Source organism: Podarcis muralis, chromosome 1, assembly GCF_964188315.1.
Source record: "Podarcis muralis chromosome 1, rPodMur119.hap1.1, whole genome shotgun sequence".
Lineage (NCBI taxonomy): Eukaryota > Metazoa > Chordata > Lepidosauria > Squamata > Lacertidae > Podarcis > Podarcis muralis.
The window spans coordinates 136,327,760-136,352,948 of record NC_135655.1 but is presented as its reverse complement, the minus strand read 5'-3'; the positions used below and the strand labels follow the sequence as shown (position 1 = coordinate 136,352,948).

Sequence of the window (25,189 nt, the reverse complement as noted above, 5' to 3'; positions counted from 1 at the left end):
TTATACTTAAAAGCAGAGAGGGTGAGACAAAAAAGAAGGAAAAGATTTAGTTAGAAGTGTATAAAAAGCAAATAGAAAAGCAAACCGTGAGAAGAAAGCACCTCTTTTCTCTCTTATAGTTTGGGATATGTGTTTTTCCTTTGTGTGACGTGGGGCTGGTGCGGCTGTGTCCAATCGCTAAGAGGAGGAACGCCAACTGCTGTGCTGCATATAGCGGATGGCTGACTTTGCAGTTGTGCCTCATTGCCCTCTCACTCAAGGTTTTCTAATTCTGTCTCAAAGCAATATCAGTGTCTCTAAGCGATCAGCCCTGAGGAATGCAAATTATTCCTTCTAGAACTCTCCAGCACCTCAGCCTCTCTCAAGGGGACATAGCATGCCCAAAGAGAAATGCCTTCCTACCACGGCAGTTGTTTACTAGACACCAGAGCACCACCCAGAAGTCCAGATTCAGATGCAAAGAAACTAGTATTCGACGTTCTTTTCTTTAATTAAGGTTTTCTACTCGGGGTGGGGGGAATTACAGAAAATCTGAAAGAATTGATTAGTATGCATTGCACTGAAGTTAATACCTGAGGTACTTTAAAGACTAGGGTTTGTGTTCTAGGATTACTTCCCAACAATACAAATTAGAAATTTGTTTTAAATTAAAAATGGGGAGTGCTTTGCTCAGATACCAGCTTACATGAAGAATTTCAAAAGAAGCATATCCATGTATACACAGCTTTTTCTCTGAAGAAATGTGCATGCTTGGGTATGGCCAGGGATATGTTTTGCCTTCATTTTCAACAATCCTGAAAACTTCCTCCCTTTCCTCTGTTTTCTTTAAAAAACTGACCTCCTCAAAGCATCCTTGGTTTATTGGTAATCCTGGTACCACTGGGGCTATCAAATGTAAGCAAGCACTATAATGTAACAGGAAAATTTGCGACAGCCACTTTGCCAGCACCTGTTCACAGCTTCTTTTGAGATATCCGCAGTCAACACAAAACACATATAATAATGATTCACATCATGCAGAACCCTTCACAGGGGAAAGAGTTTAGCTGACAGGCCCAGTGGGGTAGTTCTCACTGGATAGTTTAAAATGTGAAGATTAAGCTCTGCGCAAGATGCTAATTCCAGCATTCATGCTTGCGCTGCGTGTGTTAAAAATAAAATCTCTCTGGTAATTCTTTGGACAATTTGAATTCTTGCAGCTTCAAGGCCCCTACAATCCGTGCATTTACTGTAAAAAGTTTCCACTTCAGACTATTCCCTGGAATGCTGAACAAACAATTCTACTGTATTAATTCTCATTTAAATGAACTGTGTCTTCCTTGAGTCTCATTCAATATTTGCCTTCAGTGACTTCAGGGTTAGAATGAACATTATAGGATGGAGAAGTAAATAGTGCATGTACCCCCAGAAGTTCTGCATTTCCATATAAATGTTCCATATTTTCTTTCTGATATGTCACGTCCAAGCTACACTCCCCATCTCTCTCTCCTGACATAGAGAACATACAGAGCATAGGGCAGAGGTAAGCAACCTAAGGCCCGTGGGCTGGATCCGGCCCAATCGCCTTCTCAATCCGGCCCGCGGACAGTCCGGGAATCAGCATGTTTTTACATGAGTAGAATGTGTCCTTTTATTTGAAATGCATCTCTGGGTTATTTGTGGGGCCTGCCTGGTGTTTTTATATGAGCAGAATGTGTGCTTTGATTTAAAATGCATCTCTGGGTTATTTGTGGGGCATAGGAATTCGTTCATTCCCCCCCCCCATATAGTCCGGCCCCCCACAAGGTCTGAGGGACAGTGGACCGGCCCATGGCTGAAAAAGGTTGCTGACCCCTGGCATAGGATGACCAAGACAGTCTCCATGCTTAAACTGGGGTGAAATCCTAATTAAAATGGTTCTAGAAAATTATTTTGCTCCAGGAGTACCTGAATCTGGTCAGCCACCACCCACCTCGTCCAGGAAAATATTCTGTGTCGAAGGCAGGATTTCCTTTCGCAACTGTAATTCTGGGGCCTCCGTTCTTTAAGATTTCTAGCCTTCGGTGGCCTCCTACTTCTGCAGCCTAGATAAGTAGGGAGTTTAAATTTAAAATAAATCTAAAACTAATTTTTAAAATATATATATTTTTAGAGTTTTCCCAGTACTTGTCCATTTATCACTTAGCAAGACCACGGTTTATCATCATGTTTATAGGTAGTGGTGATGTCTCCTACCGCATCACAAAGAGCGTGGGTGCCTGTCGGTTTAGTATTTTAACCTCTGCTGCTTTGAAATTTACATACATTATGCCACTGTTTTGTTCTCATTTTGTTTTCTTTCTGAGTAAAGGCAGGATGAAAGTGTATCATTATGCAAATTTATGTTCCACTTTTATTCCCTCATGGGACTCAAAGCAACTTACAGGTAAAAACAAGAATTGCTAAAATATAGAATAAGCCATCATTAAAAACCAATTAAACATGGATAGGATTAAATCTATCTCTCTATCAACCATCTGTTTAAACCAGGCATAGGCAAACTCCGGCCCTCCAGATGTTTTGAGACTACAGTTCCCATCATCCCTGACCACTGGTCCTGTTAGCTAGGGATGATGGGAATTGTAGTTCCAAAACATCTGGAGGGCTGGAGTTTGCCTATGCCTGGTTTAAACCATACATCTATCATCTGCTTATAGAGGTGGGCTGGCCATCTGTCATGGATGCTTTCGTTGAGATTCCTGCATTACAGGGGGCTGGACTAGATGACCCTCAGGATCCCTTCCAACTTGAGAATTCTTTGATTCTGTGAAATAATTACAATAAAAACAGCACAACACCAGCCCTTTAATTAAAAGCAGTCAGTTCCCAAAGGCCTGTTGGAACAAAAAGGAGGGAGCCAGTCTAACTTCTCCAGGGAGGGAATTCCTGAGTCTGGGAGCAGAAATCTTAACCAGATCATAGGGAAGTAGGTGTTTGGCTCCCGTCTTCTTTGAGAAAGAGCAGAATGGAAAGTAGTGGTGCTTCACCTCCTGCCCCAAATGGGTTACAGAAGAATAGGAGCTTGCCTCTCCCACATTATTTTATCTACTTGTTGATTATCTACAATTCTTTTAAAAATGCATTGATTATGTTGGAAAGATGTAGGATGAAATGCAGCTATTGTTTTTATCAAAAATAATCGGAGAAGCCCCCTTCATTTCTTAAGGCAGCCCTATTCCAAGGCAGATCTTTTAACCTTCCTTAAACACCCATTGCCACCCCCTCAATACCCTATTTAGCAATAGAGGCAAGCGGCATGTAGCTAAAGAATGTTGTTCTACTACTCATATATCTTACGTGATCAGAGATTGTTAAGAAGGAAACTAACAACAACTTAGACTGAAATATAGATCTATAAATCTTAAAGAATAAGACAGCAATTCAGAACAGGGTGAAGTCAGACTCCAGAGACTGGATCCAAAGAACACACTGTGTGTGTGTGTGTGTGTGTGTGTGAGAGAGAGAGAGAGAGAGAGAGAGAGAGAGAGAGAGAGAGAGAAGCAAAGGCAAGAAGTTCAGATTATCCCAAAAAAGTTTTGTTGTTTAAAAGTATAAACTGATAAGAACAAATTAATTCAAGAGGATTTTTTTTGTTTGTTATCATAGCCAATAGAAGCTCGACTGGACTGTTTACTAAAGATCAGGAAGCGTACCATGAGAGCCAAGAGGATTCTGGTGTTCTTAAAGAGCAGAGTCAAAGAAGCTATTACAGGTGAGAAGGCTTAATTCAAAACATAGAAGTCTTGTCCAAATGCAGAAAATGAAAAGCGTAGTGGCCAGATACAAAACTGGACAGGGCTAGTTGTGCAGAAGAGGAGATTCCAACAGGTGCTGCTGCTACTCTTGCTGAGATTCCCTCTTCTGTTAAAGGTACGGGAGTCCTCTCCCCTCTAAGCCAGGCTAAACTTTAATATATTGGTCTCTGGCAGGAAAGCAGACTGAAAGTATCTAATGGTCCATCAGGCTATTTTGGGACTATGCAGACTTTTGAATAGACGTAGCAAAAATAAATGAAATCTGTATAGTCTGAAGAATAAAGAGGTATCTAGACATCTAAACATCATAGCTTATTTTAGCAGGTGAACTTGATTCCTAAAGTCAGAAAGGAATTTTGCATTTTAAAATGGCTGTGAACATATGGTACTGCCTTATATAGAGCCACATCATGGATCCATCTATCTGGAAACTGCTGCCTGCTCTGACTGGCATCAGCTATCTAGTGTCTCAGGCGGAGGAGGGTCTTTCCCCAGGACCCAGAAACTTAGTTTTTCTTCTATTGCTAGATAAATTTCTGTTGCTTGATCTGTGCTGGTTTTGTTGAAGGAAAAAAGCTTGTCTTAAAGTTAAACCCATTAGGATTTTAAAAACATAATTTAGATTTAAAAATATTAATTACAGTGGCACACTTCAGGTTACAGACTCCACTCACCCAGAAATAGTACCTCAGGTTAAGAACTTTGCTTCAGGATGAGAACAGAAATCGCGAGGCGGTGGTGCGGTGGCAGCGGGAGGCCCCATTAGGTAAAGTGGTGCTTCAGATTAAGAACAGTTTCAGGTTAAGAATGGACCTCCGGAACGAAGTTCTTAACCCGAGGTACCACTGTATTATTTTTTTTAAAAAAACACTCTCAGCTTTTGTAAAGGGTGGAATTAAGATCAAATAGAAATTCTACAGTGTACATATGACTAAAAAATAAATATTGTTGCATTCAATGGGGCATACTCGCAGGAACGTGTGTGCAGCCTTACTGACTAATTTTCTGATATAGACATTTGCTGCTAAGACTTGATCACTGAGAGTATAAAAATGTGTGTGGAAGATCATATAAAACTCAGCCACTTTATGTGTGTGGAAGCTTTTGAGAGCTGTGCAATTCAAAAGCTGTGCAATGTGTACCTGTACCATTTGTTTTAGGGACGCAGGTGGCGCTGTGGTCTAAACCACAGAGCCTAGGACTTGCCGATCAGAAGGTCGGCGGTTCGAATCCCCGCGACGGGGTGAGCTCCCGTTGTTCGGTCCCTGCTCCTGCCAACCTAGCAGTTCGAAAGCACTTCAAAAGTGCAAGTACTGCTCTGGCAGGAAGGTAAATGGCGTTTCTATGCGCTGCTCTGGTTCACCAGAAGCAGCTTAGTCATGCTGGCCACATGACCCGGAAGCTGTACACCGGCTCCCTCGGCCAGTAAAGCAAGAGGAGCTCCACAACCCCAGAGTCGGCCACGACTGGACCTAATGGTCAGGGGTCCCTTTACCTTTACCATTTGTTTATTTGCTTAATTTAGAGCATTTGTACCTTGTACAGTCAAAAAGGCTCCCAGAGCAGCTAACAGTTTAACATGAAATCAAAACAAGTCACTCCCTACACGCACGCCTATATTCAAACAAACAAACAAACAAACAAACAAACAAACAAACAACACACAAAGGAAAGGGGAAAATACAACTCAAAACTCAGGCATCAGTTTCTAGACCATTGTTCCTATACTGATCGGCTGGCATAGTTCAGTGGCAGGAGGTGCCCAGTGGCTAAGTATATATATATATTAATTTCAAGTGGGAGCAACTGAGGTCATGTTGGCTCTTCTCAACTCATAAAACATCTCTTCTTTCTAAGAGCATGGTAGTACTTAATTTCTAAAATGAGACGAATGTGCTCAAGCATGCCAGGAAGACCTACTTTTGATATGTGAGCGCTAGCATCCTAATCCTAGAAGTGGGGATTGGTGTGGTGATGGAAATGCACTCTGCACATGCTCTTAGGAACCTGTTGTTGGTTCGGAAGGCTAAGCTTATACCGAGTGCTCAGAATACAAGAAGGCATATTAATGAATGAGACAGTGGATTGTGAGGAGGGTAAATAGGTTGGCAGCCAATGCAGGAAGAGAAGCAAATAGTAAAAGTAATCACACTGCTCTGTCTGGGATGAACCCTAATAAAATAAAAACACCTGAGGGGAATTGGGGCAGAAAGCCATGTGCAGATACGATTGTTCTCCTCCTCCCATGATTACTTGACGGCAGATACAGTGGATGCTCGGGTTGCGAACATGATCTGTGCAGGAGGCACGTTCACAACCCACAGTGTTCGCAACCCGCAGCGCCATGCCTGTGCATGCGTGGGTCATGATTTGGCGCTTCTGCACATGTGTGAGCACCAAAACACAGAAGTAACCCGTTCTGGTACCCGAAAACACACAACCTGAAGCCTCTGTAACCCGAGGTATGACTGTACTGGAAATTTGATCAACTCAAATAATCCTATTAGAGAGCAACAGTCGTGAAACATTTGTTCCAGTTCTGTACACTGTTGCATGCTGAAGGGTAACTATTTACGCGTCTGTCTCCAAATGGATTTATAGATGATGAGGAATCACCCGTGGTTTCAGTTACAGTCACTGCAAAAATTGCAACAAATTGTGGCTGCTGTGAACACCTCTAGCACAAACACTTGTACCTGTTTCCAGAAATTTTTGAGCCATGTGGAAATGCTTTGGGAGAAGAGCTAGTTCATATTTCTTTGCCAGCCTCAAATACCACCCTTGTTTTCTCTAGCAGCAGTTTCCTAGACACCATGTCACCATTTGCACTTGGCCCTCCCTCTTTACAGACTCTTAAGATGAATCAAGGTCTGAGCAGCCACCTCTTGCTGTGGAGCTACTTCATACAGTGGTGCCTCGCAAGACGAAATTAATTCGTTCCGCAAGTTTTTTCTTCTTGCGAGTTTTTCGTCTTGCGAAGCACGGTTTCCCATAGGAATGCATTGAAAATAAATCAATGCGTTCCTATGGAGACCGTCTGGGGACAGAGGGGAAGCGCCGCGCGCCTTCCCCTCTGTCCCCGGACCTGTTTTAAAGCAAGGGGCGGCGGGCAGAAGATTGCTTCTCCCCGTTGCCGCCCCTTGGTTCAAAAGGGGTCCGGGGACAGAGGGGAAGGCGCGCGCGCTTCCCCGCTATCCCCGGAGCTTGCGGGCAAGCTTCGTTTTGCGAAGCAAGCCCATAGGGAAATGTGTCTTGCGAAGCGGCTAAGAAAACGAAAAACTCCTTCGTCTAGCGAGTTTTTCGTCTTCCGAGGCGTTCGTCTTGCAGGGTACTCCCAACTCAGTGGCTGCCTTCTATGTAAGCAGCTGGAGCAGGAGTCTGTAAATCAGCCTAGCAACAGTTGGGTAAATGAATGCACAGTGCACAACCTGTTCCAGCTCACCTAAATATTTAAAAAGCTCCCAGTGCATGTAAAGAAGAACCTTAGCACTGAATTTGATGTACACTTACTTTAGAGGAAAACACAATAAAGCCAATAGAACATGCATAGAAATGGACTGGATTCCGCTGCACAAATTGAAGAGAGTGCTGCTGCTTGCTTGAGATTAGATGTGTGGGTCTTCTGAGAGAGAGGATCCCACCCCCTACAAAAGCATTTCATGTATCCTATAATAGTTGACACACATATAATGGTCAGCGGTTCAAATCCCCGCAACAGGGTGAGCTCCCGTTGCTCAGTCCCTGCTCCTGCCAACCTAGCAGTTCGAAAGCAAACCCCAAAGTGCAAGTAGATAGATAGGTACTGCTTGGGCGGGAAGGTAAATGTCGTTTCTGTGCACTGCTCTGATTTCACCAGAAGCGGCTCAGTCATGCTGGCCACATGACCCGGAAAAACTGTCTGCGGACAAACGGCGGCTCCCTCGGCCAGTAAAGTGAGATGAGCGCCGCAACCCCTGAGTCGTTCGTGACTGAACTTAATTGTCAGGGGTCCTTTCCTTCTTTTATAATAGTTGACACACATATAATGTAGCATATCGAGATCATACTTTAGCATGAGTTTTCTGGATTGTAACTGACAATATATGCCATTCTTCTCTAGTCACTAAAATTGTAGATGGTGCAGATTTGGTTTACACAGGGCTTTTTTTCAGCCGGAACTGGGTGCCATTGGCATTATAAGAGGCAAGGGAGACATTCATAGTGAGCTCCAGCACCTATTTTTCTAGAAAAATAGCCCTGGTTTCACATATCTGGACATGCAGAAAGGAGGACTAGTTAAGCGATCTCCAAAATTTCTCACACTGGAGATGGATACATATATGTTTAAATTTTTATCTTTAAACAATTTGCAGAACTGCAAACTATCCAAACAAAGAATGGTAAAGTTCCCCAAATAATTTAGATTATCTTTCTCACCTCAGTACATATAAACCTACAGATAACAAACTTGTCTCTGTCAGCCAGCTACCATCTAATTTTGAAATAACCCATTGTACCTTTAAGGAAGTTCTGAAACAGTTATATCTATCTCCAGGTGAATAGCATAAAGGGCAGTACAAGCACACCATGTCTTTGATCTAGCCTGATCGGCATACTGAAATGCAGTAATTTGTTGGCCCTATAAAAAAATACCAGCTAGATATTCTGTGGACATAGTTTGAAACCTAAGTTACGTAAACATTAACAGGGGGGCGGATCCACAGATAAACGTTGTTGTCTGACTTAGCTTTAACATATCAAGCCAAAGACTTTGAATTATGCATGTATTTGGTTTATTTTGGCATTTTCAGCAAAAATTACACCACAGATCTCTTGACCCCAAAAAGCCCTATTCAGGCATCCATTGTGTGAGCGGGGGCCTGTTCCCTGGCCTTGCTGCCCCCTCCACATATTGGGGGGCTTTATGTATGCTTTAGAACCCCTTAAGGGGAGGATGAGGTTAAATCACGCGGAGGGCCTACAATGAGTAGAAAAAGTTTCCCACTGTAGACATTCAGCCTGCAATATATAGAGGCTTGTTTGAAAATGCCACCATGTAGGGTCAGGGAGCGCAGCCCCCCATTCTGCCCATCATGTGATGGCAAATGCGTGAGGGGAAAAGCCCCAAAGAAGAAAGGGGTACCCACAGATACGTGTGTTATCGGAGGTGCCTTGAGATGCAGGCGATACCAAGTCTCTGTGCTCGAAGCTGTGGTCTGCTAGCCTCCTACTAGTCTGATATAAATCCATTTTGCCTAAAAAAAGATCCCAGTGATCTAGAATCATAGAATCATAGAGTTGGAAGAGACCACAAGGGCCATCGAGTCCAACCCCCTGCCAAGCAGGTGTCTGCCATATAAGGAAAAGTGCTGCCATTTTTTCCTTGTGTTTGCAGCTGTTGCTAATAAGCACTTATAGCATGCATGGAATGTGGAACGCGGCTAAGCCATTCAGTCTGTCTCAAGGGGGGTGGGACGTAGAAGAATTTTCAAGAAGTCCTCTGAGCAGAATGTTAGACGTAGCAGCTGCTATGAAGCAAAGGGTTAACGTTGGCCATCTGACATATCTGAAGATTTATCAGTCTTGCTTGTCTCTGCATGCCTCTTGCAAAGAGTATTCCTTTGTGGTATGCATTCATAGAATTGTTGGAAGGGTCCCCGGGGTCATCTAGTCCAACCCCTGCAATGCAGGAATCTCAACAGTTCCCCATCCAATCTGAAACTATACTGGACCCTGCTTAGCTTTGCGAACGTGATAGCAGTTTTATTCTCATACATTTCAGCAAAGGCATTGTGGCCACACCCTACCCCAAATGTTTCATTTTGGTAAGGTTTCTGCTTGACTGCTGTAACATATGGGGGGGGGGTTGCCACATCTCAAAGCTATGACGACACTTTTTCATTTTGTGTAAGCTTTTCAGACTCTAAGCTTGAGGGCAGGGTCTGTCATTTTTTATTTATTCCTAAGCTGTGGGTTAAACCACAGAGCTAGGGCTTGCTGATCAGAAGGTCGGCGGTTTGAATCCCTGCGATGGGGTGAGCTCCCGTTGCTTGGTCCCAGCTCCTGCCAACCTAGCAGTTCGAAAGCACGTCAAAGTGCAAGTAGATAAATAGGTACCACTCCGGCGGGAAGGTAAACGTCATTTCCGTGCACTGCTCTGGTTCGCCAGAAGCGGCTTAGTCATGCTGGCCACATGACCTGGAAGCTGTACGCCGGCTCCCTCGGCCAGTAAAGCGAGATGAGCGCCGCAACCCCAGAGTCAGTCACGACTGGACCTAATGGTCAGGGGTCTCTTTACCTTTACCTAAGCTTTATTCCTAGGAGCTTTTCTGGCTAAAGGATGGGGTGTAAATAACTGGAATAAATGACCCACACAACTATGGAAATGTGTGATGCAACCACTGTTTGCCTTCTCCTTTATGTAGGATTCCATGATAGAGGTTGAGGGGACGCTTAGTAGGGATGATAGTTCCTCAGAACAGAGAGAAAAGGCTCACACGCTAAACTTCTGCAACCATGCTGCTGTTAAAATCAGATGACTGGACCCATTTAAAATCAGCAGCAGTAAATCCTAAGAGCCAAGGAACACTGACACTCTGAAAGGGGCCAGAATCATGCAGCACTTGAAAGCCTAAGCATGTAATTGTTGCATGACTGAACAGCTTTTATACTTCACAAGACGCTCTGTGTGTGTGGGGTGTGTGTGTGTGTGTGTGTGTGTGTGTGTGGAGGCACAGGGCTCCACAGTTTTGACTTCAACAGACTAACAGATTTTTGAATCTGGTGACTTTAATGGTTTACATTATCCTTAAGAAGCACCCCAGTGTTTGCTCATGAGAGGCAAGAACCCACCGGACGGCAGCACCACCTGCTGGAGAAGCAGCAGCCCATTAAGCGCCTCTAGACAATTTTATCAAATGTGTAACAAAGATTTATAGGCAGGTTGTAATCATGTTGTAAGTCTATAAAAATAACAAATAACACAGGGTGATAAGCAACATTTGTCATACTCTGAGTGGGCCCATTATAATTTGTGGCTTAAGCAGTCTCTAAGTATGACAAACATTACACATCACCCTTGTTCACTGTAAACCCAATATGCATGCTAATTTTTCCACACTTTAAGAACTAAAATCTTTTTTATTTGTGGCATTTTTGATTTTAGGATATGAGTATTGAACATAAGCATGCACACACATATACATGGGCACGTGAAAGATGAAAAATAAGAGTCTATTCTTCAGGGTTGCACTTTATTAAATGTCTCACAGCTTCCAGCCAATGAGCCATTTCCCCCTGCAGTTTCAAAAACATTCAAATATAAGCTGGTACAAATGTTTCTAAATTAAAAGCTGTAGCCATGGTGACTCTGTGGCACACAGGTTCTCCAAAGCTGTTGTGGTGAACCTCCTTGGTTAAAATAAAGTTGTAGCTGAGGACATAGGCAAGCACTAGGCACTGCCTGCTCTCATCTTGGCTCTGGCGTGAAATAGAGGGAAGCAGTTCTCAAAGCAGGAACCCATAAAAAGGGCTTAACAACAAACTTTGTGAGTGCACGTGGGTGCAGCTACTGATTTTGAGAAGGGTATGCGTACCTCTGTGCTCTATCAATGCATGTTGGGCTGGAAGAGAGAAACTGTGCCACTCTTGACAATTGCTTGTGTCCTTTTGGGGAGACTCACTGCATACTCTGAGGGCCAGGGAATCTATAGTTAAAGGGAAGATGCAAGTGCAGCGGAGGCTGTAATCTCTATCCTTGGAAGTGCAATTTTAATTTATTCACAACATAGCTGATGTTTAGAAAGAATATAAGACAAGATACTGGTCCAAAGCGGTTTTAATTGCGACAACTGTGACATCTGGCAACAGGCAAATTAGCTTCATTGTGTTTAAAAGGTTTCAATTTAATTGTCCACACCAGTGTGGAAATGCTTTGCCTGAAAGTCAAGGAGATGGCAATGTCTTCAGAACAACTGGTCTAAAAGAGGACAGGGTAAACTTCAGGTTTTTCAGATCTACTTTGTATTTCTGCTAGAACCTGAAAAATCTACAACCCAGAGGCAGACACAAAAGATCTGTCCTTAGAGTTAGCTCATAGTCTTTTAATGCTCCTGGTTAGCTTTCTTCATTTCAGCAGATTAAGTTAGATGGGAAAAGTTGTTTTGTTTTGTTGCTACTATTATTAACAACTTTTCCCATCTAACTTAAGAACTATTATTAAAACTTGGGACGCGGGTGGCGCTGTGGGTTAAAGCCTCAGTGCCTAGGACTTGCCGATCGAAAGGTTGGCGCTCCCATTGCTCGGTCCCAGCGCCTGCCAACCTAGCAGTTCGAAAGCACGCCCCGGGTGCAAGTAGATAAATAGGGACCGCTTACTAGCGGGAAGGTAAACGGCGTTTCCGTGTGCTGCGCTGGCTCGCCAGATGCAGCTTGTCATGCTGGCCACGTGACCCGGAAGTGTCTCCGGACAGCGCTGGCCCCCGGCCTCTTGAGTGAGATGGGCGCACAACCCTAGAGTCTGTCAAGACTGGCCCGTACGGGCAGGGGTACCTTTACCTTTTTATTATTAAAACTTATCTACAGCAGATCTACTAGCAGATCCCAATCAACCTTTGGCTGCTGCTCCTCTGAAAGTATTTTTAAGCTGCTCCATTATAATATACACTGGAAAACCTAGTAATTTATGCTGACATGGGATGGGGAAGACTACAGAGTTGTCAGTCGCTTCCAACAATCAACTGGAAGGAGCCAAGCCGTCAGCTATCAGTGACACTTACCAGGGCTGACTCCAGGATTTTGGGGCTCTCAGGCAAGGCCCCCTCAGTGGGCCCCCCTAACCTCGGAGAATTGGGACATGCAAACCTAGAAATGCTTTAGGCTAAATCTGATCATATATTGGATACGCTGGACAAAGGGAACACAGTAGCAGCAATAGAGCAGCAGGCACTCTGGGCATTTTCAAGGATCCCGAGACCAACTATCTAGTCATCCTCTGAAGCAGAACCTGAAATTGAGCTTTCCATATCACTTACACAGCCCCAGATCAGTTGAGGTTTGCTGCCTACCTGACTTCATACGGGTACTTTCCACTTTTAAGAATACTTTGAGAATCTACTATTAAGTCAAGCTTATGCCACGTTGCAGTCCGACACCAAATTACCCTTTTCACAAAGATCTGGTAGCACACTGATGCGCTATAGAGGATGCAAATTAGTTCCAATCTGTTGCAGATTGAAAAATACATGAGGTAACACGTGCAAATGCACGATGTCTTTGTTAGACTAGGTTGCCACAGATCTCAAAGCATTCACTGAAGAAACTGCATTATCACTTCAAGGGGTTATAAGCTTATGCACTGGGTGCTGATGAAGCAAGCAGCAGTAAACAGAACCTTTGCTTAAAAGTGGAATGGCGAGACTTTGGTACGTTCCTGTCATAGCTACAAGCCTTTGCAGAGATACTGAAGAACGTCATAAGTAAGCACTGCTGCTATTCAAGAACAACCTGTCCTGTAGCTGTAGCTACTTAAAAACCCCCACCAAGGTTCCAGCTTGAAAATGAGAGTATCACAAGACCCTGAGGACAATACCTCTTAACACAAGGGGGAGCAGGAAATAAATGTTATTACCCTCCAATATTAATAATTATTCTTGAAGATTATGAATGCAACAACCCCAATTTACACCTCCTTTTTTCTCTGTATGTTTATTCCAACTGTATTTTCCCCTCCTTATTTCTTACATATTATGTAATTTGAAAGATAGAAGGGATAACACACACACACAACAAACAACTGGGCTCCATATATTTTATCCCTTCTATATTTCCAAAACATTAACCAAGTTGCACCCTTATCATTAAAACTGAGAAAGATATATTCATAATGGGAAAAGCTCCCTTCCTCAAAATAAGATACATAAAATAGCAAGGTTTTTTTAAAAAATACTCCAACAACATATAGTGCATTTGCCAGCTTTAAAATCCTGTTCCTTACCTGTAAACCTAAACAATGCACATAATAAAACGGCTAGTAACTTTTAAAAGCAGTTTGGACACTGAAAAGAATGTAAAATACTGATAAACCCCAAAGATTTTCCCATGTTAGCCAAGATATGAGATGAAATCTATTTAATCTGCCTTTTCCAAAGATATGAAGTGCAACAAGCTTCATGCTGGGATGGAATTTACAGTTCAAAAGCTGGGAACCTGGCCTTGGCTGGTACCAGCAGGTCAGCAAGAAAATATATTGTTCCAGCCATTCCTGAGGAGACAAAAGACATAGAATAGCAATTACTTACAGCATAAGGAGCTCTAGAGCAGCAGACGCAACGGACCCTGCAGAAGTGGTTTCTGTGGTTCTTCACTGAGCCTGGTGGCAGCCAACTAATCCCTGCAAAGTCTTTAGAAGTTTGTTTGGATCCTGGAGAGTTAGCCGATCAATGGTTCTGAAAGCCAACGCGAGTGGCAATCCAAGTGGAGCAGGATCCCAGATCCCTGGATGTTAAGGACAACCGGCAGATCCAGCTGAGCTATGGGGGGCTTCAGCCTAAAGTACTGGAACCAGGGAAGCCAGGCCTACCACAGCTAGACGTAACAAACTTAACTTCCTCTACAGCAGGCACCCCCAACCTGTGGCCCTCCAGATGTTTTTGGCCTACAACTCCCATGATCCCTAGCTAACAGGACCAGTGGTCAGGGATGATGGGAATTGTAGTCCAAAACATCTGGAGGGCCGAAGGTTGGGGATGCCTGCTCTACAGTGTTTTCCTTTTCAGTATAAGCTTCGAATGACAGTGCTTCAGCTGATCTGACCAGGCCCCACATGTGCTTACTTTCAACCACATGCTCTAGTAGTGAGCCGATGCCGAATTCTGGGCTGGGAGAACTGTGGAGTAGATACATTCACATCTGAAAATCGTTAAGGAGGAACAAGCTTAACAATGATTACCTTCAAAGAGAGAAAATGGAGTGTCTGGTGTCCGACAACCATGCTGCCCATAACTCAAACACCATTCTGCAAACTGAGAAAAGAAAGAAGTTAAGAAGACTAAGGCACAATCCTGTATTTAAGTACCTCTGTATAATCAGGGGTTATATAATCAGCAGAATGCCTCTGATACGCCAGTGAGCCCTGGGACAAATTAAATACTGGGACTGAAAGATGTGAGGCGGAGTAGCATTAGACATAGATCACCACAGATCTGCCAAAGGTGGCAGGAAGAGAAACATGGAACAGGGACATCGTATTTTTCACACAGCTACTGCTACACTTTAAGTATCATCATATCAAGCATTTTAGAAAAACAGGTCATGCACTTTTAATTACTGTGACCTATATATGAGTGACTCATTAATAGAAGCACCTTGCGCACAGAAGTTTTGCAACAGGTGAAGGCCAGCTTTCCAATTATTATCACATTTCATGATTTCCTAAGTCTGGGGAAAACCCCGAAGCAGAGCTCATGATCCAGAGGCAACAAATAATCTTCATTTGGGGCAGCCTGTGAGCTCTTTTCAAAATGCAGACAAGCCTTTAAAAAAAGAAAAGTATTCCACATCCCAAGAGTGATATCAAACATCTGTCATACTCAGAATAGATTCACTGAAATCAAGGGACTTAAGTACATTGATTTTAATGGATCTATTCCAAGTATGACTAAAGTTGAGGATCTCCCCAAGTCCTTAGCAGGCTGGCATTTGAAGGCTGATCACAAACGATTTTGTCATGTGCTAGGATCAACCTTCAGTTAGTGGATACAGCTTAGTTTCTTCTCAGGATGTTACATGCCCTTTTCTTTATCCAAAAATTGCTTTTGACGACTACCTCAAAAGAAAACATGCTCATCCCAAACAAAGTTCATGTGTGTGTGTGTGTGTGTGTGTGTGTGTGTCACACCTTGCAGGCTCTGTAGAGATATTTCATGTCTTGAGTGAGGTTGTAAAGAGTCAGGAAGGCATATGCATTGCCAGCTGTACCGTGACACAGCCCGTAACCTTTCTTCAGCAACCCCCACTGCCAAATCACTTCAGCACACTGCAAGGCATCGCTGAGGTACTTCTGTTCGCCAAACACCTGCGGAGACAAGAAGCGTTTTGCCCTGCGGCGTCACCATCCGAGACTGGAACAGGGAGGACTCGGGCATACTTTTGCCAATTAGCTCTTTTATCAAGGAGTGGCCTCTCTCTCTCACACACACAAACTTGGACAAGAACACAGTGACTTTGCCTTACCTTCAAAGACTTTTGGAGTGATAAATGGAAGGAGCATGGCCATTATTTAAGTCACAACTGGCTGTCACCATTAGTCAATCTCCACAGAACAGGACACATGGCCAACTCTGAGCAATAAGAATGTCCCGCATTCAGGATGCATGACAAGGACGTCTTCAGGAATCATTTGTAAAAGTCTAATTTCCATTTCAGAAGAGGGCAGAGGAGTTATTGCATTTAAATATTATAATCTCCTTGTAAGCAGGGGTGAAAACTTGTTAGGTTTCCTTACTGTTATTGCCCATCTCTCTTTGGCAAAGCCTCCTGCTTACCTTATAGGCCTGAAGGAGCATGTAGATAACGCCAGGAGCACCGTGGCACCAATGGACCAGCAGGTCTCTCTTATCTTCAATGCATGGCGGGTAATTGCCCGATGGGAACTTCAGCTGGCAGACGTAATCCACACTGGGCTTGACCACATTGTGCAGCTTTGCCTGACTCACTCCAAGGCCAGGCTGAGAGATAAAAGACAAGCACCATGTTAAATCACAGATGAAGCACTGATTCAGCCAGCTTTCAATGCATCAAATATGCTAACTTTGTGTCTTATCTCATTTTCTGTCTCTGGGGCAAAACAAGAAGTCTGGAGGTTAGCAACATGAAAATGCTCCCCACCCCCGCAGTGGCTCCCTATTTGGGGAATGCTCTCCTCAGGGAGGCTCACCTGGCACCTCAAGGCACCAGGAGAAAATGCTCCTCTTCAACTAGGCCTTTAGCTGATAAACATCCTATGTCCATTTAAATGTGGAGTTTGGGGGGGGTTATGGTTTTCTTTTGTTTTTATTATATCTTTCGTGTTTCTATTTTGTATTTTTATGTAGTGAACTGCCCTGTGATCTTCAGATGAAGGGTGGTATACAAATCAATCAATCAATCAATCAATCAATCAATCAATCAGAAGTTTCATACAGTACAGACAAGTGGACCTCCTTCACTCTGAAGGATGCCTCTCACCTGCATGAGATAGTAATAGATCCCTGCTAGGCCATGAGCAGCTCCTACATAATATTCCTGGTACCATTCATACATCAGGGGGCTCTTAGCTGTGAAGTTCCGTCTCTTGGCTAGGTTCTCGCCAGATGCCATGACTGCCTCACAGACCTGCAGGAAAATCAGAAATAAATGATGGGTGACAAAAACAAACAAACAAACTGAAGTGGCCAATGGCAACATTCTGAAGCTTTCAGTTTAGAAAAGCAGTCAATTATTTCTGCTTTTCTCAAGTGACTACTGTTCTGAAATGGATGCTTTGAAATTTTGTTTGTCACGGTCAAACGTAGGGCTTATCCACACTCCCTCAGGCCCCAGGACTTTCTTGGGGTGGGAAGACTCTTTAGCACTCAGTTGGAGCAAACAGCAATCATGTTTTCCACACACTGGTGTTTGTTCTGATTTAGAGCTAAGGAGTGGGTTTTCTCTGGGAAAGGAGTGGAGCAAGGAGGAAACCCCTTGGACCTGTGTTTTCCAGGCACGGGGCACCCAAAAGTATGGACTAAGTGTGCGTAGCATTCAACTACCGGATCCCATCAGATGCACAAGGATTTCTGCTTGTACAACAGGACACCCCCCCCCCCAGGAGGCAGAGAAGATGAATAGTTTAAATAGTTTAAGGTGGAAGAGGAAATGGGCACAGTACCTGTTGAATATGGTTTTGAGGAATCTTTTCCTCTCCAAATTGTTTGTTCACAAATAGCAAAGCATACAAGTACCCCATACGTCCATAGAGCATCTCGTCAGGGACCCGAGGGTCAAGTTTGGGCAGATGAAGCAAGCTTGAAAGATAAAACATGAGACTTATACATCTTAAAACACACACACACACACCATGTACAAATTCAGTGATATACACATTTTTCAATTTGTGGGTACAATTCTAAACAACAAAGTTTGTTACTCCTCTTTGTTTGTAAATCCGGAATTCTACCCACTAAACACTGATACTGTTTGCATGATAATTTCTCCCCAAATCACAAGTGAATAAAGTATAAAATCAAAACTTCAGGGCTATTTTTGACTTTAGTTTCTGGAGGATAACTGTGCTCCCAATGACAAAACCAGCAGATTTTTTTTTTTTGGTGTGGGGGAAAGCTTTGCTGCCTGCCATTTGGCATTCTGAAATAGAATAAGGCTAGGAGATCACTCCTAGCTACAGCGGCACAGTAAGGGAGCAGGGCTTGGAAAGGGGACACCCCCCCCCCAAAAAAAACCTTCTTAAAAGTTGGTTAAAACATTTGTTAACCACTCCTGAGCCAAGGCTGAGGATACCTCTGCAGCCTTAAGTTTAACTCTCCAGCTCTGTAGCCCAATCATTCAAGATGCAAATTAATTCTCAAAGTATTGCTTCTTCCTGTTGTACCTGACAGCGAGATATAAAGAAAAGTGGCCCTCCCTCCTTACTCAGAGACAACAGCCGTTGTTCCAAAAAAGTGGTTGCAGCAGTTCGTATTTTCCCTTCTTGGTGCTGCTTCAGCAGATTTAAGAGAAAGCTGGAAAGGAACCTTAGTGAAAATGGCTCGGCAAAGCAGGGCAAAGGGCACATGGAGAACAATGTGCTCCTTTGACAATCAGCATGATTCTGTTTTTACCAGCTCTGATTTCTACCGCACTCCTTGATGGTGGTGGTTTTAACCACCTTCAGACCAACAGTCCACCTAGTCCAGTCTTTTCTTCCCAAAATGCTTCTAGGGAGGCATGAAGGAAACAAATCTTTCTCTACCCCTATTTATTCCCTTAGCATATAGTAGTCAGAGGAGCATTTTGCATAGTTGTAGCAACAGAAGGAGTGGGGGGAAACAAGCATCCCTTCATCAGCTTGGCTGGGGCCAATGGCTACTGAAAACTGAAAATGCTGATGATAATCTGTTTAGGTTAAGGATGAGAACCATTACGGGCTCTCTGCCAAAGACGAGTATACCCATGTCTGGGCTGTATCACTTCAGACTAGATGACTTCCCCCCTTTTTTTTTTTTTTTTTAAAGGCACACCACAAAGTTTATCACCCTTTTTCTGACACAGTTGTTTTCTATGCACACTGATATTTTTGTCTAGAGGAGCACTCAGTCATGTGACCCCCCCCAATGCAACCTGAAGTGGTACAGTGTGCACACAAATTTACTACCTCAGTGAGAACAAGGCCTGTGTTATGACTAGTTTGTACAAAGGGGGGGGAGGGGGGAATGTAATGCTCCTCGGTGTCTCTGAAAATTCCTGGTTGGGGAAGGTGGATGTAAATGTTAGTGCTAGTCCCAGTAACTTGAAAAGGAAACAGAACTGCAATATACATGAAATTATCAGGAGGATAAAAGGGATTCCCCACGGAGAGAGCTTTTAAAAACAAACAGAACTCTTCAACTGACAAAATAAGCAATGAGAAAAGAAGTCTTCTAAGTTAACAGCTGTATTTGATCATAAGGCCTAAATCTTAATCACCATGCTAATCTTGACCAAGTAAATGTGCATTACTTGTATGCCAATTACATAGAATCATAGAATCATAGAGTTGGAAGAGACCACAAGGGCCATCGAGTCCAACCCCCTGCCAAGCAGGAAACACCATCAGAGCACTCCTGACATATGGTTGTCAAGCCTCTGCTTAAAGACCTCCAAAGACGGAGACTCCACCACACTCCTTGGCAGCAAATTCCACTGTCGAACAGCTCTTACTGTCAGGAAGTTCTTCCTAATGTTTAGGGGGAATCTTCTTTCTTGTAGTTTGGATCCATTGCTCCGTGTCCGCTTCTCTGGAGCAGCAGAAAACAACCTTTCTCCCTCCTCTATGTGACATCCTTTTATATATTTGAACATGGCTATCATATCACCCCTTAACCTCCTCTTCTCCAGGCTAAACATGCCCAGCTCCCTTAGCCGTTCCTCATAAGGCATCGTTTCCAGGCCTTTGACCATTTTGGTTGCCCTCCTCTGGAAACGTTCCAGTTTGTCAGTGTCCTTCTTGAACTGTGGTGCCCAGAACTGGACACAGTACTCCAGGTGAGGTCTGACCAGAGCAGAATACAGTGCACTATTACTTCCCTTGATCTAGATGCTATACTCCTATTGATGCAGCCCAGAATTGCATTGGCTTTTTTAGCTGCCGCGTCACACTGTAGGCTCATGTCAAGTTTGTGGTCAACCAAGACTCCTAGATCCTTTTCACATGTACTGCTCTCAAGCCAGGTGTCCCCCATCTTGTATTTGTGCCTCTCATTTTTTTTGCCCAAGTGCAATACTTTACATTTCTCCCTGTTAAAGTTCATCTTGTTTGTTTTGGCCCAGTTCTCTAATCTGTCAAGGTCATTTTGAAGTGTGATCCTGTCCTCTGGGGTGTTAGCCACCCCTCCCAGTTTGGTGTCATCTGCAAATTTGATCAGGATGCCCTTGAGTCCATCATCCAAGTCGTTGATAAAGATGTTGAATAAGACCGGGCCCAAGACAGAACCCTGTGGCACCCCACTAGTCACTCTTCTCCAGGATGAAGAGGAACCATTGATGAGCACCCTTTGGGTTCGGTCAGTCAGCCAGTTACAAATCCACTGAGTGGTAGCATAGTCAAGACCGCATTTTACCAGCTTCTTTACAAGAATATCATGGGGCACCTTGTCAAATGCCTTGCTGAAATCAAGGTAGACTACATCCACTGCGTTCCCTTCATCTACCAGGCTTGTAATTCTGTCAAAAAACGAGATCAGGTTAGTCTGACATGACTTATTTTTCAGAAATCCATGCTGACTATTGGTGATCACAGCATTCCTTTCTAGGTGCTCACAGACTGTTTGCTTAATGATCTGCTCCAGAATCTTCCCTGGTATTGATGTCAGACTGACTGGGCGGTAATTATTTGGGTCCTCTCTTTTCCCCTTTTTGAAAATAGGGACAACATTTGCCCTCCTCCAGTCTGCCGGGACTTCGCCTGTTCTCCAGGAATTCTCAAAGATGACTGCCAGTGGTTCTGAAATCACATCTGCCAGTTCTTTTAATACTCTTGGATGCAGTTCATCTGGCCCTGGAGACTTGAATACATCTAGACTAGCCAAGTATTCTTGTACTATCTCCTTAGTTATTCTGGGCTGTGTTTCCTTTGCTGAATCATTTGCTCCAAATTCTTCAGGTCGGGCATTGTTTTCTTTATCGGACAAGACTGAGGCAAAGAAGGCATTGAGGAGTTCAGCCCTTTCTGTGTCACCTGTTTGCATTTCACCATCTTCTCCTCTGAGTGACCCCACGGTTTCTTTGTTCTTCCTTTTGCTACGAACATACCCATAAAAGCCTTTTTTGTTGCTTTTAACCTCTCTAGCAAGCCTGAGTTCATTTTGTGCTTTAGCTTTTCTGACTTTGTGTCTACACGTGCTGGCTATTTGTTTGAATTCCTCTTTGGTGGTTTCCCCCCTTTTCCATTTTTTGTACACATTCTTTTTTAATCTTAACTCAGTTAAAAGTTCTTTAGATAGCCACCCTGGCTTCTTTAGGCACCTTCCATGTTTCCGTCTCATTGGTATTGCCTGAAGTTGTGCTTTTACTATCTCCCTCTTAACAAACTCCCAGCCATCATGCGAAACATCACTCTGACATGTATGGCTATACTAACTAAAAGTCAAATCTGAAGTGGCCTTTAGTGTAGATATAAGGGGAAAGGGCAAATGCACACAAACAAACAAGGGACTCCTTCAGGTAGACCTTCCGGAACTGTTTTTGACCAAAAGACAGGCTTCCCCATTGACTGCTCAATATGGCCCAGTGGCAAGAGAAACCACCAGTGAGAGCACATGAATTTATCATAGTTTCCAACATACTTCATTTTATAGCATCTCAATACATTTCAGGAAAAAATGAAATTCCAGCAAGATTAATGTAAACTAGGCCTTAAAATGAAGAGACAAAAATCCCACCGTCTATTTTTAAGAGAGGTAAATGTGCACATGGATTCCATCTAACAAAATAATTATGTACTAGGTGTAAGAAGTATTTCCTAACAATATACTTGGCACTAGCTGGTGGCTCAAATGAAGCACATGCTAGATGTTATGGTCACATCCACACCAGTAAGGATTCAGAGAAGAAATGAGTCAAAATCATGTACGAGGATGGCATAAAGTGGATTGTAATGGGCCATGGGAGCAGTTTTCTGACACACAATAGAACAACCACTAACAGGAGCAAAACTCCAGAGGGTTGGGAGAAGATGGAGACAGGACAAGCTGCAAAAAGATCCATGATGAATAAATATGCTTAGGATCGAAAGAAAGAAAGCATGTCAAAGCATGACACATCAAGATGTTCCGTGGTTGCTCCTTCCTTTGAGGTTTTAATCTCCTGCTATAGAGCAGCTATATAAAAGCATTAAAAGTAAATAAAGAGAATGCATATCTGACAACTGCCAGTTCAGGAAGCTTTAGACATCCTTTCCCCAAAGGGACTCTTATGCTCCCTTCCCAACACTATGATGATATATGGCTGCTTACCCTCACGATACCATGAGATGGCAGTGTGGGATTATACTAAATTCCCACTCTGTAGCACAACTGAGGTTAAGTGTGGAAGGAACAAAGGAGTACCGGTAATTTCCAAAATGAAACAAAGAGTGGGATTGCGTTGGAGTGAATATTCTTATTATGGAGAATGTGTTTCTATCTCTAGTGATAACAGGCCCAGGCCTTTTGTAAACACCAGAGCCACATCAGGAAAACAACATGAAATATGCAGAATCACAACATGAGAAATGGGAAGCAGCAGGGAATATTGAAATCCTTGTGGATAAGAATAAAACAGGAAATACAAACATGGGGAATATATAAAGATGACATGCAATGCACATCATATGTTGCCCAAATGGAAAAAGTTTAAAGTAGCTTTAATTACAAAATGAACTATAATGATACCGGTCAAAGTCAGTAGCATAACTGATGAAGAATAGCAAGGGTGTATTTTCTATTCATATCAATGGCTTTTATGCAAGTCCTGATAGTATGACGGAGCGTTGTGCCCTAACTCTATTAGTTGGGCTGTGGCCAAGATGTGTAGCCGACGCCAAGGCTCTTCTTCTCCTACTCCTGGTTCAGCTGAAGTGATACGTATAGAGACGAGGCAGCAACGTCCATCTGGGACCAGCTGCCTAAACTGTCTCTAAGTGCTCATTCCACCCAGTCATAAACATTTATGTAACATGATTTAAGAACCAGTGGGTGAATTTGCTTATTGTCTCTCCAGCCTTTTTTTCTTCTCATGTTGTGTCTGTTAGATTGCATGCCACTATTTAAAACTGTACACTTCGCTGAATGCATTAGCAGAAAGACAGCATACAAGTACGGCAAGTAAATAAAAATATACCTGATGGAACACACCTAGGACAGAGATGCTTTGGGCTGCAATACTATACACTTACTTGGGAGTAAAATCCCAGTAAACTGCAAAGTTAGACATGGATATGATTTGTGACTTTTGCAACACTTCCCTGACAAACCATTTGGTCAAAATAAATAATGCAAAATGTTTCGCAGTGTATTAACAGCCCTTTCCAAATTTACGCCAATATCAGTTACAGTGGCAACAGAAAACACTGGCTTTTATTGAGGCTGAAGTAATGGGTATTGCATACTGAATGGAGAACTCCCTAAACGTTATTGTGTTTTCATGGAAACGGTATTTGACTGCCTTCTCCTTTCTAGATATTACAGTTTACCCTGGCTGAGATGATAAATCCTAGTGTGGTGAGGAATATCAGCTGAAATACCCTTCAGGCATTACCGGGCAATGCAATCTTCCGCTTGCTTGTCGTTCTGCAGCTTGTGGAATACCACAGCAGCCACTGCCAGAGGTCCGGCATCCCCACACAAGAAGGTGATGGATCGCTTTGTCAGGCAGCTCAGGCTCTTCTTGACATATTCCTGGGCCATCTGGAGGAAGGATGGGTCTCCATAGACATTATACAGATGTAAGTATAGCAAAGCAATGCCTGCAAAGAGATTAAAGAAGTTAAGCCAAGTTAACTCTGATGTTGTGTAACATTTTAATATCTATTTCAGCAATTATGCGCTGGTGCAGATCAGAAATGCAGCAATTGTTGACACCCACGTGGGCATGCTGACAATTGCAGATTTATCCAGAGAGTGTCTGGAAATACAGAAATGCATTTAGGTGAATGTGAGCATTGTCCAGTGAGACTGTAAACATTTGCTGTCGTGTCTTTCAAAAAAACAAAATAAAAATGGAGAAATAGATATGCATTTTGTGGTAATTCCCTGGTGTAATGCCTACAGCTGTTTCATTTCTGACATTCCTTGTGCATGTAGTTTTTGTGGAAACTGACAATTGCTGAGGTTCTCAGAACATTACTTTAGACACAACCACTTTTCTACTTTGAACTGGAACCTCCTGCACCATCACCACACACAGTTTTGAAGCTTCCCATCAGTTTCAAACTTCAGCTTCATCAAGTCACATTTCTAGCTCTAGTTCTGCACTGTAGGACAAGAAACCACCATCAAAAGACTAGCTCATAAGACTGTGGCAAGGATAAGGAGGCGCAGGACTGTAAAAAGAGCTGGTTTGGTAAAGTGGACAAAGTCTGAGCTGAATCAGGAAGCCTACAGTTCAAGTATTACTTCTTCCAGGAACTCACCATGGCCTGGTTCACACATAATGCTAAACTATAGTTCATTATACCATGGCTCAGCGTTATGTATGAACTCTGCTTAGTTGCTTAATTGTGGTTTGCCTATTGCAAGCAAATCTCGATCTGAAGCTGAGGTTTGTTGTTGGCTTACTAAACTGCGCTTGTTTTAACGATGTCGGCATCACACATGAACACATCCAATGTACAGGACTGTTGTAAGGATTACAGTAAGATTAACATACTGGAAGGCCTTTGAATACCTTTAGAATGCTTCATAAGCACTTAGTTTTCCTATTAGGCACAAAGCAATTATGAAAGTGCTATATACATTATAAATGGAAATAGTTAACAAGGCAGTATTTCTGAGGGTGTCCAGGCAACAATCCTCTTTTGACAGCAGTCATACTGGAGAAGGAGGAGCTGCTAAGGCCCCAAACAAGCTAAGCTCCTTTAGTTATTTAAATAGTAATGTAGAAATCTAAAAACAAATTCAAGCAGTGCTTGGACCAGTGTGGTTTAATCATGAGCTGAACATACAGTGAACCACCCTCATTGAATCCAG

At 43.1% G+C, this 25,189-nt stretch overlaps 1 protein-coding gene and 1 long non-coding RNA gene across 6 annotated transcripts in view; one reads left to right on the top strand and one right to left on the bottom strand.

Moving 5' to 3' along the window:
* Nucleotides 1-356: 356 nt before the first annotated feature.
* LOC114583523 (uncharacterized) lies at nt 357-23,786 on the top strand. Its single transcript, XR_003703561.2, has 3 exons — nt 357-468; nt 3,625-3,730; nt 23,681-23,786. It is a non-coding gene; the product is annotated as an uncharacterized LOC114583523 (long non-coding RNA).
* LANCL1 (LanC like glutathione S-transferase 1) overlaps nt 11,572-25,189 on the bottom strand; it is a 30,794-nt gene continuing 17,176 nt past the window's right edge. For 4 of the 5 annotated variants that reach the window (XM_028704818.2, XM_028704806.2, XM_028704814.2 and 1 more), the window contains 7 exons: nt 23,760-23,967; nt 17,659-17,794; nt 16,977-17,123; nt 16,295-16,477; nt 15,649-15,825; nt 14,701-14,773; nt 11,572-14,013 (listed from right to left, as the gene is read on the bottom strand). In XM_028704818.2, coding sequence (XP_028560651.2) covers nt 13,937-14,013; nt 14,701-14,773; nt 15,649-15,825; nt 16,295-16,477; nt 16,977-17,123; nt 17,659-17,794; nt 23,760-23,967 — 1,001 coding nt within the window. In that variant the 3' untranslated portion in view covers nt 11,572-13,936. The remainder of the gene's footprint in view (nt 14,014-14,700; nt 14,774-15,648; nt 15,826-16,294; nt 16,478-16,976; nt 17,124-17,658; nt 17,795-23,759; nt 23,968-25,189) is intronic. The other variant, XM_028704827.2, reaches the window with a different exon arrangement.